This window comes from Balaenoptera acutorostrata, chromosome 11 (genome assembly GCF_949987535.1).
Source record: "Balaenoptera acutorostrata chromosome 11, mBalAcu1.1, whole genome shotgun sequence".
In the NCBI taxonomy this organism is placed as follows: Eukaryota; Metazoa; Chordata; class Mammalia; order Artiodactyla; family Balaenopteridae; genus Balaenoptera; species Balaenoptera acutorostrata.
The window spans coordinates 62,456,786-62,472,037 of NC_080074.1; the positions used below are offsets into that span (position 1 = coordinate 62,456,786).

General features: G+C 38.3%; 2 protein-coding genes across 2 annotated transcripts in view; one reads left to right on the forward strand and one right to left on the reverse strand.

Moving 5' to 3' along the window:
- SP1 (Sp1 transcription factor) overlaps positions 1-15,252 on the reverse strand; it is a 43,072-nt gene that overhangs the window by 16,272 nt on the left and 11,548 nt on the right. The gene's annotated exons all lie outside the window — the stretch shown is intronic.
- Positions 7,326-7,826, forward strand: LOC103010289 (glycine cleavage system H protein, mitochondrial-like). The gene has a single exon (XM_028165826.2). It carries the CDS (start codon positions 7,326-7,328, stop codon positions 7,824-7,826), a length of 501 nt encoding a protein of 166 aa, XP_028021627.2.

Below are 15,252 nucleotides of genomic sequence, written 5' to 3' on the forward strand. Positions count from 1 at the left end.
AACTAAACTGTAGACTTTACTTGGATTTCACCAGTTTTTCACTAATGTCCTTACTCTCTACCAGGATCCCATCACAATACCACATTGCATTTAATTGTCATGTGTCCTTAGGCTCCTCCCATCTGTGACAGTGTCTCAGTCTTTCATGACCTTGACACTTTTGAAGAATACTGGTTGGTATTTTGTAGAATGTCCCTCAATTTGGATTTGTCTGATGTTTTCTCATTAGACTGGAGTTGTGGGTCTTGGAGAAGAACACCACATAAGTGAAATGCCCTTCTTATCATATCATTTTAAGAGGTACATGATATCAACATACTCTGTTTTTAGGAGGAAGATCCAGGAAGATTTAAAAAACTGGCTGCCATTATGTTCCCACAATTTTCAGTAAATAATCTTTTGAAAGTTTTAAAGTAAAAAAAGAGGGCTTCCCTGGTGGCGCAGCGGTTAAGAATCCACCTGCCAATGCAGGGAACACGGGTTCGAGCCCTGGTCCGGGAATATCCCACATGCCGCGGAGCAACTAAGCCTGTGCGCCACAACTACTGAGCCTGCGCTCTAGAGCCCGTGAGACACAACTACTGAGCCCGCATGCCTAGAGCCCGTGCTCCGCAACAAGAGAAGCCACCGCAATGAGAAGCCCGTGCACCACAACAAAGAGTAGTCCCCACTCCACAACTAGAGAAAGCCCGCGCGCAGCAACAAAGACCCAACGCAGCCAAACTTAAATAATAAATAAAATAAATAAATTTTAAAAAATAAAAGAAACAGAGTCATTCATCTAAAATAATTATTTAGGTGGACTCCTCATGCTCTATGTGTGGTCAGTGGTATGCATATGTATGTGCACTAGGCTATGGCGCTCAATAGCAGATACTAATTCTTTTTTTTTTTGGCTGCTCTGTGCAGCATGTAGGATCTTATTTCCCTGACCAGGGATCAAACCCATGCTACCTGCATTGGAAGTGCGGAGTGTTAACCACTGGACCACCAGGGAAGTCCCAGCAGATACTAATTCTTGTTACCAGTTTTCAATCTCTCTTTCTTTCTGCCTAAAAGCCACCTGATTTTTGTTCAGGGTAACAGTGCGCCAGGTTAAAAATATTCTCCTTCCCAGATTCCCTTGCAGATCAGGAGTAGCCAAGTAACAAGGTCTTGGTCAATCAGGTATAAAACAAAATTGCTGGATAAGACTTTCAGGAAAGCTCTTTAATTGGGAACAACTAGGTTTGCTTCCTCCTTTATCCTGTCTGGAAAGAGGTCACAATGACCAAAGGTGGAGTAGTTGCAAGCATGGCAACTGTCTCACACTAAGGCAAAAGTAAACACGGCAGGGGTTCCTACTGTTACCTGGAGATGCCACACCAACTCTGGACTCACTACTTCCAGATTTCATATTATATGTGAACAATAAACCCCTATCTGGTCAAGCCACTGCAATAGGTTTTCTAGTACATACAGCTAAATGCATTCCCTAACTACAAAAAAAAAAAAAAAAAAAAAAAGGGAATTATGTTTTCTTAATGTGAGTCATGACTACATTGGGCATACAAATTTTTCTTGACTGCAGTCTGTATCTCAGTATGTTCTACCAGTATTTTGTGTCACTATTTTGTGTGACTCAAATTGATGAGAGTCTTTAATTTTCTTTGTCCAACTCCCAGAACTATGCCGTAAGTGGGTAAGCATGTAACAAAAAATTCTGATGATAATTTTGTATTAAACTAGACCACATAAGGGGCTTCCCTGGTGGCGCAGTGGTTGAGAGTCTGCCTGCCAATGCAGGGGACATGGGTTCGGGCCCTGGTCTGGGAAGATCCCACATGCCGTGGAGCAACTAGGCCCGTGAGCCACAGTTACTGAGCCTGCGCGTCTGGAGCCTGTGCTCCGCAACAAGAGAGGCCGCGATAGTGAGAGGCCCGCGCACCGCGATGAAGAGTGGCCCCCACTTGCCACAACTAGAGAAAGCCCTCGCACAGAAACGAAGACCCAACACAGCCATAAATAAATAAATAAATAAAAATAAAATAAACCCCCCAAAAAAAAAAGTTAAAAAAAAAAAACAAACTACTTTATAAAAAAAAAAAAAAAAAAAAACTAGACCACATAAGAATAGAGAATGGGCAACAGAAATTTATTTCCTTCTGCTCCAGAATGCAAGTCCTTGCTAATTCATCAGTAACTTGTGCTCTATACAAATCCATATATATACCTTGCTTCTAAACTTATTTATTACACATTGAATCTTTCCTGTTTTAAAATTACCACAACATATTTTATACACACACACACACACACACACACACACACGCATGTATAAGTTATAGGCTTTACTACATATAAACTTACTTAAGAGCTTATCCCTATAGTGCCTTATACCACCATGTGGACTCCCTAAAGGCAATCTGTAGAAATGTTTATCAATTATTTACTGTCTATTGCTCCAAGTACTATATAAAGCTCTGAAGATTCAAAGAAATAGTTCTCACTGTTGAAAAGCTTGTAGTTCACTAAAGAGAGAAACAGATAATTTCAAAATAATGATATAAATGTTACAGTAAAAGCCATTCAAAAGATGTTCCAGAATTGAAAAGGGTAATTTCTCCAGTCTGGAATTTCAGAGAAGGCTTGCTTCCTAAAGGAACTGAGATTTGGGCCAAACTTCAAAGAATGCATAGGAGTTAGCCAAGTGAAAAATGCTGGCAAGGGAAGGGCATCCCAGGCAGAGGGAAGACTATGAGCAGCATAAAGGAATGTAGGGGAGTGTGGGATGATGGTGGAATAGAGGGAGAAGATATAGGTGGAGAGATGAACTTCAAAACAGATGATATTATTAGATGCAAGACAGATATTTAAATGACTGACTTTTTAAAAAGGTGATGGTAGATAGAGTATGGAGAGATAAGCATTTTCATACAACTGCTAGTAGCATGACTGCACTAAAGCATATGTCAGGGAAACAGCACGGTGTGTGTAGGGCATGTTGGCAATACAGACCAAGTCTTTAAGATGTGACTAATATTTAACCCAGCAAGTATACCTCTAGGAATAAGGACACATGCCAGATATTGTATCAGGCTCTGGAGATAGATATAATCCTGGCCATTATAGAGCTTCCCAGCTTCATTATCTCACTGGGAAGACACAAAATGAAATCAACAAGTATAATATCTGTCCTATAATTTGTATATTAAAGTACTAATAAAACACTCTAATAAGAGAAGTATTAGAGTTGGGAGGGGAACTATTAGAAGGAAAAAAGTGGAATATTCTGGGCTATTTCATTAGATAATGGTGAGAGATAATAAAGGTATAAAGTAGGGCAGTGGTTCCAGTAAAGAGAAAGGCATGGATAAAAAAGTATTTAGGATTTAAAAGAAAGCAGGATTTAAGTGGCTGAATACAGGGAACTTCAAAGTTTCTGGGATATAACTGAAAACAGCAAGACTGCCAGGGATATGAACAAAAGACAGGCAACAAGCATTTTTAAAGATTTTTCGAAGATACAGACTAAGGGACTCATTAAAACTAAATAACCCAGGGAATTCCCTGGCAGTTCAGTGGTTATGACTCTGTGCTTCCACTGCAGGGAACCGGGGTTTGATCCGTGGTCAGGGAACTAAGATCCCGCAAGCTGTGCAGTGCAGCCAAAAAAACAAAAACAAAAACTGAATAACCCAGTAAATTCACTCCTAGGTATATAATCAAGAGATATAAAAACATGTCCACACAAAAACTTGTACACAAATGCTCAAAGCAGCATTAGTCATAATAGCCAAAAAGTAGAGACAACCCAAATGTGTATCAACTGATGAATGGATAAACAAAATTCGGTATACCCACACAATGAAATATTATTTGGCAATAAAAAAGAATGAAGTACTGATACATGCTACAACATGAATGAACCTTGAAAACATTATGCTAAGTGAAAGAAGCCAATCCCAAAAGACCATATATTGTATGATTTCATTTATAAGAAACATTCAGAACTGGCAAGTACATAGAGATGGCAAGTAGATTAGTGATTGTCTTGGACTGGGGATGAGGAACGACAATGGGGCATGATAGCTAATGGGTCAAGTGGTGTTTCTTTTTGGGGTGATGAAAATGTTCTTAAATTCGAATTGTGGTGGTAGTTGCACAATTCTGTGAATATACTAAAATCCACTGAACTGTACATTTTAAATGGGTGAATTATAGAGTATATGAATTATAGCTCAATAAAGCTGTTTTAAAAAGCAAACTATAGTTCAAAAAGTTCTTTTTTAAAAAAGGAAGGAAGGAAAAAAGAAAAGGTTCAAAGGGGAAAAGTGAAAAGAAAAACCCTACACTGTCAGGGATGAGGGGGGTACCACAGGAATAGGGAGACAGAAAATATTTATTTTTTATTTACTTTAATACAACAAATCTTTATTTCACCTCTGTTGTGTGCCACACACTAAATTTAGGTTCTACGGTCAAGGACCCAAACTCTAGTGAGATAAAACACACAGAAAAAGGTATCTCTAGCTGCCTTTTTTGCTCTGGATGTCAGGAAGCTGAGAGACAAACCATATGTTCAAAGTAACTTTAGATATTGAAGTTACAATATCACACCCTTGTCACACTTCAAAAATAATTCTGGGCAGATAAAGTTCAATGTTTACAAAAATGTCTGGAAAGAAAGACTGGAAAAAAATTTAAAAACACTAATATTGGTTTCTTTAAATGATGGGTTGACTTCTTTGTATTTTTCATATTAAACAATGAAAAATAAAGGGAGGGAGGGGAGTTAAATACACACATATATATATATTTAAATACGAAAAGAAAACAATTATCAAACTTTTAGGGACTTCCCTGGTGGCACAGTGGTTAAGAATCCACCAGCCAATGCAGGGGACACGGGTTCGAGCCCTAGTCCGGGAAGATTCCACATGCCGTGGAGCAACTAAGCTCGTGTGCCACAACTACGGAGCCTGCACTCTAGAGCCCGTGAGCCACAACTACTGAGCCCGTGTGCCACAACTACTGAAGCCTATGCGCCTAGAGCCGCTGCTCTGCAACAAGACAAGCCACTGCAATGAGAGGCTCACGCACCACAGCGAAGAGTAGCCCCCGCTCGCCACAACTAGAGAAAGCCAGCGCACAGCAATGAGACCCAATGCAGCCAAAAATAAATAAATTAATTTAATTAATTAATTAAAAAAAATAACCCGCCTGCCAATGCAGGGGACACGGGCTCAAGCCCTGGTCCAGGAAGATCCCACATGCTGCGGAGCAACTAAGCCCATGCGCCACAACTACTGAGCCTGCGCTCTAGAGCCTGCAAGCCACAACTACTGAGCCCGTGTGCCACAACTACCGAAGCCCACGCACCTAGAGCCCATGCTCCACAACAAGATAAGCCATCGCAATGAGAAGCCTGTGCACCGCAACAAACAGTAGCCCCCGCTCACTGCAACTAGAGAAAGCCTGCGCACAGCAACAAAGATCCAATGCAACCAAAAATAAAAAATAATAAACAAGCAGAAGGAAAAATATTCAACCTCACTAATAAGCAAAAACATAACTTATTTGGGGAAAGGTCAGAGTCCATAAAAATGCTCATCACTGAAAAAAATCCAACTATGGAAAAAGTCATTTGAACAGGCACTCATCAAATTATTTACAACAGCAATAGAAGAAATGAATTAAAATGTAAATAAACTGTTCAAGTAACCTGATGGACTACTAGGCAGTCAGTAAGATTTATGATTAATTAACGTATAACAGTTTAGACAAAATGCTTATGCTATATTACCAAACAAACCAAGAAACACATTACATGCATACTAAGAAAAAAGACTATGCTAAAGAAATACTGCATTGGCCACAAAGTTCATTTGGGTTTTTCCATAGGATGTTACAGAAAAACCCGAACGAACTTTGTGGCCAACCCAATACATACATTAAAATTTATATAAAGTAGAGCAAACACCAAATTGGTGACTGTAAAGGGAAGTGCTATTAGTTTTGTTTTTCCCCTTTCTCCTTCTCATATTTTCTATAGTGTAATTATACAACTTTTATCATCAAAAACACCTACACAGTGAAAACAAAAATCAGCCTATGCATCTCCCCACTTTTTGGTATATTAACAGTGTTTTGCTTTTGTTTTTCCAATATATTTGGCTGCGCCGGGTCTTCAGTTGCGGCACTCAGGATCTTCATTGCCACATTCGGGATCTTTTAGTTTCAGCATGTGGGACCTAGTTCCTGGACCAGGAACTGAACCCAGGGCCCCTGCGTTGGGAGCATGGAGTCTTGGCCACTGGACCACCAGGGAAGCCCCTATCTTTTTTCTTTTTAATTTATTTTATTTTTTATTTTTTAAGTGGACCTGAAACTATCAATGTAGAACTGGTTTTTTTTTAATTGGACTATAGTTGCTTTACAATATTGTGTTAGTTTCTACTGTATAGCAAAGTGAATCAGCTATACGTATACATATATCCCCTCTTTTTTGGATTTCCTTCCCATTTAGGTCACCGCAGAGCACTGAGTAGAGTGCCTTGTGTTATACAGTAGGTTCTCATTAGTTATCTATTTTATACATAGTATCAATAGTGTACGTATGTCAATCTCCATTACAGCGTTTTTTAAAAATTGGTTCTTCACATTGCAGAAACTGCATAGTTTTCCTTAAGTACAGGGCAATCAATCAGCACAATGATTGCAAAGGCTCTCACCAGTAGGTGTCGCTGTAACTAAGTGATAAGTGTTTTAAAAGCCCACCCTCCCAGGGAAGAGTGTTTAGGAGGAAGAAAAAAAGAGAGGAAAGGTGTGCAGTGTATGCACAAATTTTAAATGGGACCATTTGAAGAACTATAATTCAGATGTCTCTCCATCAAAACTACATTTTTTCCCCCAGTTTTGGTAATGTTTCCTTAACTAAACACTCTCTGGTTTTACGTTATCCATCGGTACACATTTCCTTATTTTTCATGTCCAAGAAAACTAAGGATTTGAAAATTTGATCATCATTAGTAACATACCAAAATTCTTATAAATTCCAAGACTTTCACCTACTTCCCATCTCTGTCAACATCATTCCATAGTGAAAATTGTTTTTCAAGACAGAGAAATGAACTAAAATTGTCTTATCTTTCCGCCAGCTCTCACCATAGTGATAATTTCCTGGGAAAGGGACTCACTTTAACATCCCTCGCAAACTAGCTATAATTATCTATTATTATTCAGACTGTTATGATTTAAAATTCATTTAAATATATAATATATACCAGAGGAAAGCTGTGGAGAAGGAGCATAAAGCTTAAGAGAATATAGTCGGGCCTGCGAACATGGCGCCGCGAGTGGCGCGCAGCGTGCGGGCCGCGGTCTGCAGACTGCGCGCCATCTCTGCGCCCAACGCGCCCTGCCCGCCGCGGCCCTGGGGACTGCGGGCGGGCGCCGTCTGGGCGCTGCGCACCGGCCCCGCTCTGCTGTCGGGTCGTAAATTCACAGACAAACATGAATGGGTAATAACAGAAAACGGTGTTGGAACAGTGGGAATCAGCAATTTTGCACAGGAAGCTTTGGGAGATGTTGTTTACTGTAGTCTGCCTGAAGTTGGGACAAAATTGAACAAACAAGAGGAATTTGGTGCTTTGGAAAGTGTGAAAGCTGCTAGTGAACTCTATTCTCCTCTATCAGGAGAAGTAACTGAAATTAATGAAGCTCTAGCAGAAAATCCAGGACTTGTCAACAAATCTTGTTATGAAGATGGTTGGCTGATCAAGATGACACTCAGTAACCCTTCAGAACTAGAGGAACTAATGAGTGAAGAAGCATATGAGAAATAACATAAAATCTATTGAGGAGTGAAAATGGAACCCCTAAATAAACTAGTTTGAAACAACTTAATCTAGCATAGTTGTCTTAAATTAGTGGTGGATAGATTTTTAAAAAGCAACTTTTAGCAAAAGAAACTACTTGAAACAATGTTGCCTGAAGAAAATACCCCTTAACTTCCTAATGATTTCAGATAAACACTATGCATCTTTTTCACAACACCCTGTGATTTTTAGGCTAGTCTCCAGTTATAATACTCAGAATTCCTGAAATTATCTGTGGTAACACTAGTTATAAAAATTATGTAATTCAAGGATAACATTGTTATCTTAACCTTATATAATATTGTAACTTGCTTACAGCCATCCCTGGATTTGGGTCAAAATACTCAATGAACTTGCCACTGGAAATAAATGACAGTGGAGAAAAGTTTGTTAGTTGTATAGTGTCCCGTGAAGAACATTATTATCTTAATTTTGCAATATACTGTGTTTGCTGGTGCTATTTTTATACAGTGAAGCAACAGCCTTGCAGGAAAATAAGAAACAGTTTAATAATAAAATATTCAACTTCTTAAAAAAAAAAAAAAAAAAAAAAAAAGACTATAGTCGGGAATTCTCTGGTGGTCCAGCGGTTAGGACTCTGTGCTCTTACTGCTGAGAGCCCAGATTCAATCCCTGGTCAGGGAACTAAGATACTGCAAGTCGCACGGCCCAGCCAAAAAAAAGTTTTAATAAAAATTAAAAAAATAATTAAAAATTTTAAAAGACACCCTTTTTTAAAAAAAGAGAGAATACAGTTGTTTGGTTTAGTAAGAACACGAAAGTGATATAATAAATAGGAGAATGATAAAAATTAATTTTGGACTTATTTCATGCCTCTATCACTTCCCTGATAAAAGGAGAGATGAACACAATCCTAACCACTGGACCACCAGGGAATTCCCTTGACTGACTTTCGAACTGTTCATATTCAACCGACATTTTAAATTACTGAGAGCCTCTGATGATTAAAATTAATAAGAGCCATTACACACACTGTAATGCACTATAATGGTGCAGTTGGACAAACTTAGGTATGAATCCTGGTTTCACCACTTATTAGCCAAGGAACCTCTCTGAGCCTTACTTTCCTCAGGGGCAAAAAGGATACTGGGATAACTAATAAAAATTAATATACAGCATACCTAGCATTGTTCCTGGCACTTAGGAGGTACTCAATAAATCACCGTATATTAAGAAAATGAAAAGGCTAAATGTGACTTTTAATGTTTTTTTCCTCCCATCTACACATGTACCCTTACTACCCACAGTATGTGCTTTTGAATTTATCTAGGGGAGCTCTAACACCAAATTCTATCATTAGTGTTTAAAACAGCAGCAATAAAATACTGTAAAACAAAGAATAAAATGCACTGTAATCTAACATTTTGTTTCTAACCACTGGATTTACCACTGAAAAAGGATAATCATATCGAAGTCTTCAAATTATACATAATTCCCATTAATAATAGCTTGGGGTTGATTAGTAATACAGAAATAACTGTTCTGAATACACAGTGTACTTCTGAAAGGAGAAAGAAACTGTGGATAAAAGTTCATGTTTTCAGAAAATTTCCTAGATAAAATATAGCAAGGAGATGTTGTTTGATGATAAAGCATGAAAGAATGCTGAAGCAAAGTAGAGATGTACATAGTAAAGATAAGAACCTCAAACTCAAGTATCCTAGAGGCTTTCGCTAACAAGACCAAATTAATTTCTCTAGTAGGGCCTGAAGAAAAATGAATAATAGTAGCCATCTATCATGTTCTGTGAATAAGAGTCTAAAAAATATTTATAGTACTATTAACAGTAATGGAAACCAAAAAGGGGGTGAAAATATCCCAAATTCTACCATCACAACAAATTAACTATTATTATCCTTTTCATCTTCCCCTCAATTACTATTTGCACAAACTTTACATATTTATAATCATAATACAGTAACATTAAGCATAAAAATCTGAATTAATATTAAGAAGTAACTCTTCAGGGGACTTCCCTGGCAGTCCAGTGGTTAAGACTCTGCGCTTCCAACGCAGGGGGTGCAGGTTCGATCCCCAGTCGGGGAACTAAGATCCCACATGCCACTCGGCGGGGCCAAAAAAAAAAGAGGTAGCTCTTCAGATCCATACCATCCTGAGATCCCTGAAGTGACAATGTAAATAGGCACTTACATATTGGGTACCTTTTAATGATAAGGCTCTCTAAGTTTATGCCCACAGTGCAATTATATAATCTGATACAGTACAGCTGACATTTTAAACCTCCCAAGCGTAAACTCCAAGGTAACTTTTTAATATGACAACTAGACTTCCCCTTGTCTTAATTTGTCCAGTTTACTAGATAAATACTAAAAGCAGATACTCTATTTATATCTAGTGTTACAGAAACACATCACAGCTTTAAACTGTCAGTGACAGTAGGACAAAAGAATAAAAGATGGAAATGCTACTCCATGAAAATATACAGATGTTCATCTATGCATTTGTGAACTCCTTTTCCTAAACTGGTTTCCTTCAACTTTTGCTTAATATGGCAATGAATAATTATGGCAATGAATAATTCAGATGTATGCATTTTATTTAACGTATTCTGAGTTTTCTGTTCTGTTCTTTTAATACTGATTATGTAATAAATGAATCAGCTAACATACTCTTGAGGACTTATTCTAAGAAAATGATTTAAAATGATAAAACTGGACTTCCCTGGTGGTGCAGTGTTAAGAATCCGCCTGCCAATGCAGGGGACACGGCTTTGAGCCCTGGTCCTGGAAGATCCCACATGCCGCGGAGCAACTAAGCCCATGCGCCACAACTACTGAGCCTGCACTCTAAAGCCCACGTGCCACAACTACTGAAGCCCACGTGCCTAGAGCCCGTGCTCCACAACAAGAGAAGCCACTGCAATGAGAAGCCCCAGCATGCCGCAACTAGAGAAAGTGTGCACGCAGCAACGAAGACCCAACGCAGCCATAAATAAATAGATTTAAAAAAAATAATAATAAAAGTGTACAATTCAGTGGCATTTAGTGCATTCACGATGTTGTGCGACTACCACCTCCCTCTATTTTCAAAACTTTCATCACCCTAGAAAAGCCCCTCTGTCCATTAAGGAATCACTCCCCATTCTCCCCTCACCCCATCTTCTGGCAACCACTGTCTCTACGGATTTTCCTATTCTAGATATTTCATATAAATGGAATCATACAATATGTGACCTTTTTTTGTCTGGCTTCTTTCACTTAGCAGAATGTTTTCCAGGTTCACTCACATTGTAGCATGTATCACTACTTCATTTCTTTTTATGGCTGAATAATATTTCATCAAATGGATATACTACTTTTGTTTACCCATTGGACATTTAGGTTGTTTCCACCCTTTGGCTATTATGAATAGTGCTGCTATAAACATCTGTGTACAAGTTTCTGTGTGGATGTACGTTTTCATTTCTCCTAGAAATATACCTAGAAGTAGAATTGCTCACTTACAAAATTTTAATCTAAAAAGTATAAACAACAATATTCATCAGAGCATTACTTATAACAGTGAAATTTTAGAAAAAAAAGTACATCAGTAGGGTTAAGCATATCCTAGTACAAACATACTATGGAATTCCCATACAATCATTTAAAATGATGATGTAGATGTATATTTATTATTAGTTATGGAAAATATGTTTATGATATTCTATTTAGTAAATATAAGATTATGGAGAATTGTGAATAGTATGATTCTACTTCATAAAACAATATGCAGACTTCTTTGTAAATTGTACACAAAGGTACAAAAAGATGTCTGGAAGGATGATCACCAAAATTTCAACAGTGATTTTCTTCGGATAGTTAATGTTCAATAAATTTTTACTTTACTTTCAGTATTATTTGCATTGTTTAATGTTTTTACCAATATCATTTAAACAGGTTACTTAAAAATATATTTAGGGAGTTACCTGGTGGCCTAGTGGTTAGGATTTTGGGCTTTCACTGCCTTGGCCTGGGTTCAATCCCTCGGGAACTGAGACCTCATAAGCCACGCAGCATGGCCAAAAAAATTAATTTTTTTCCTATCCTCAAAGGTATGTTTTCTAATTTTAGCTCTGTAGATCTTTATAAAGTGAATGCTTTGAATTTTCCCATTTCCCACACTGAAACTGTAATTTACATAGCAGTGTGCGTAACCAATGTTCTCCCTTTAGATCATTTATTCTGCACCCATATGTTTATGGTACCAAACATGCTCTGTATAAAGAAAAACAGAGGTGGTTCCTGTCCTTCAGGCATTTAAGATCTAAAACACTGACATACCTAAAATTGTACAAAGAGCAGCTAACAAATGTTTTAGATATTTGTTTGTATGTATTTGTACATCTATGAATTTACATCACCACAAAGAATTGAGCAGCTATAATCATCCTTGTTCTTAGATGAACAGAAGTCAAGAAATTCCAAAATCACTAAATTAAGTCCGTTCAGACCTAACCAGTTTCTCAATTTTTTACTTTCCTTTTGCGATAGAAGATTAAAACAAGCGAGTTTACATACACAACCAGAACAACCATTACTTGATAAAACACACAGTTCAGCAGCAATTTTAAAAAATTTTAGGAGGGCAGACAAATTTTGTGAGCTTTAATAATATTTATAATGTACCATTTTGTGAACTGGGATATGGGTAAAAGAATATCCATTGTATTATCCTTCACACCTGCCTAGATGTCTTAAATTATTTCACAACCATTTTTGAAGTGTTGAGTTTTTTCTTGGGGGGTGGGGGTGAGATATGTGAGACAGGAATTAGCTGCGATTACAACAGGAAGTAAAACAGTGATTGAGTAAAATCAAGTTCTAGAAAGGTAAAAGGAAAAAATAAAATTGTTTTAATGTACAGAAAACCAAACAACTCTTAAGAAAATAGGGACAGAAAAATGATTCATTGAAACAGAAATTGAGAAACCTAATTATCATTATATGGAGTGTCAACAAAGTGTTCATCAAGGAGAATGTTTTTCTAGCAAACAGTCTGCACCAAGTTCATAACCAGGCCAAAGAGAGATGAAGAAACAGAAAATCCACGGGTAATCCTAAAAACCTCTACTGTCAACTACTGTTTTTACTAGAATGGTTTATGAAAGAACAAAGCATACTGGTTGGAATTTACTTCCTTTGGCAGTTGTGGTAGTTCAATGACTACACCAATGGACAAGAAACATAATGGGTGAGAAAGAATGTGAAGGTCTAGACACAACAACTTGAAAGAGCTGCCTTCAACTAAGTGATTAAAATCCTACTTTTAAATGGATGGGAAGACAGAACTTTTATTGAGAGGTGGGCACTAATATGTGTTGAGAACCTATTATGTGCTCTCACATGTTCTCTACCTCATTTAATCCTAATAATCCCATGGGGGTAAATATTAATACTAACTAACTCTCTTTTACAGATAAAGAAACCTCAGCTCGGGCTTCCCTGGTGGCGCAGTGGTTGAGAGTCTGCCTGCCGATGCAGGGGACACGGGTTCGAGCCCTGGTCTGGGAGGATCCCACATGCCGCGGAGCGGCTGGGCCCGTGAGCCACAACTACTGAGCCTGCGCGTCAGGAGCTTGTGCTCCGCAACAAGAGAGGCCACGATGGTGAGAGGCCCACGCACAGCGATGAGGAGTGGCCCCCGCTCGCCACAACTGGAGAGTGCCCTCGCACAGAAACGAAGACCCAACACAGCCAAAAATAAATAAATAAATAAGTAAAATTAAAAAAAAAAGAAACCTCAGCTCATAGAGGATGAAGAACTTCCCCTAAGTCACACAGCCAGTAAGAAGCAAAGTTATGATTTGGATCCTAGTGTATCACTCCCCTGTCCATACTGAATATCTCATTCAGGACAAACTTTCTTTTTCTTTCACAAAGGATTTTCAATTACTGCTAGTTTCAGAGCTGGAGTTATTTCGTCCAGCTAAACTGTTCAATCTTATACTACACAGGATGTGAGACTTGTTCATCTGCAAAAACAGTATTTAAAACAAAAAACAAACCGCAGTATTTTGGCTTTAAGATCCCACTTAACAGTCAGTCATCTATAACTTCCCATCCAGAAGAGCACTAACCAAGTAGAAAAACTTTTCCCAACAACTGTTCCCAATCTCCCAACAATTTTGTGGATTTTTATATTGTACTTTCAAAGAGTCATTTCATTCTCCCTCCTAACAGCAGCATAGCAAACAGGAAAAAAAAAAACCCAGTACTCTTTAGCGAGTGCCTGTGTTTGTTCATAGTACCAACATCTCACGGGAGGTTGGGAATAGAAATGGGGGTGGTGTGGAGGTGGTATAAGAAAACAGGAGACATGACACAATATGACTCACTTATAAACAGAACCATTCACGTGCAGCAGTAGCTTTCATTTTCAGCCTCCATTTCAGGTTTCAGAAGGCAGCTGCATGGGCCTGATGGTGGTTTTGAACCAGAATTAGAAAAGCCTCAGAACTTGACTTCTGAACAGAAGCTCATGTCTTCCAAACATAACCTTTATATTTTTGTTTCCTCTAGGTACAATATTGTAGAGCATGCTGAGCACAATGCCAGGTATCTCCAAACCATCCGCTACTGTGGTCCTGGGATACCTTGCTTTTATGAGGGGGTCTTCAGATGATGCAACATTAGTAGTCCTGCAGTAACATTCTCATTAAGAGAATCATTCTGGACAATACTATCTATAATACTGAGCCTTTATGGAGCTAAACAAAATGAAAAGTTTGTTGTAAGTTTGATCCTTAGCTTTTTGGAAAGGGACAAATTTCTTGGGTGGTACCACTTTTAAACAGCATCAAACTCCTTTGCAAGCAAAGCAATGATTAAAACCAAACAGTCCATGGAGTAAAAATTTTCAATACTAAGAAAGAAGTAAGGGAAATGAAAGTGCCTATTTCATGTAACCCCTCTTACATGTGCCTATTTCTTAAAGTTTAAATGCTTATTTCTTAAATTTTTATGGTAAAACCCATCTAGATAATGTAATATGATAATATTTTATAATGTCTCCATTCTGGTTATTGCAATAAAATTTTAAGACTTAAGTCAATTATTCATCAGGATGTTTTCAGGAATAAATCAAAGAACCATTAGTAATTTAAGTCTGGATGCATCTGAATTTCACATTTCAGTTAAAAATAGTACAACGTGGGGACTTCCCTGGTGGCGCAGTGGTTGAGAATCCACCTGCCAATGCAGGGGACACAGGTTCAAGCCCTGGTCCAGGAAGATCCCACATGCCGCGGAGCAACTAAGCCAGTGCGCCACAACTACCGAGCCTGCGCTCTAGAGCCTGTGTGCCACAACTACTGAAGCTCACGTGCCTAAAGCCCGTGCTCCGCAACAAGAGAAGCCACCACAATGAGAAGCCT

What these genes read in the sequence shown, in the direction of transcription:
- LOC103010289 (XM_028165826.2), top strand. Translation starts at nt 7,326, where the DNA reads ATGGCGCCGCGAGTGGCGCGCAGCGTGCGGGCCGCGGTCTGCAGACTG.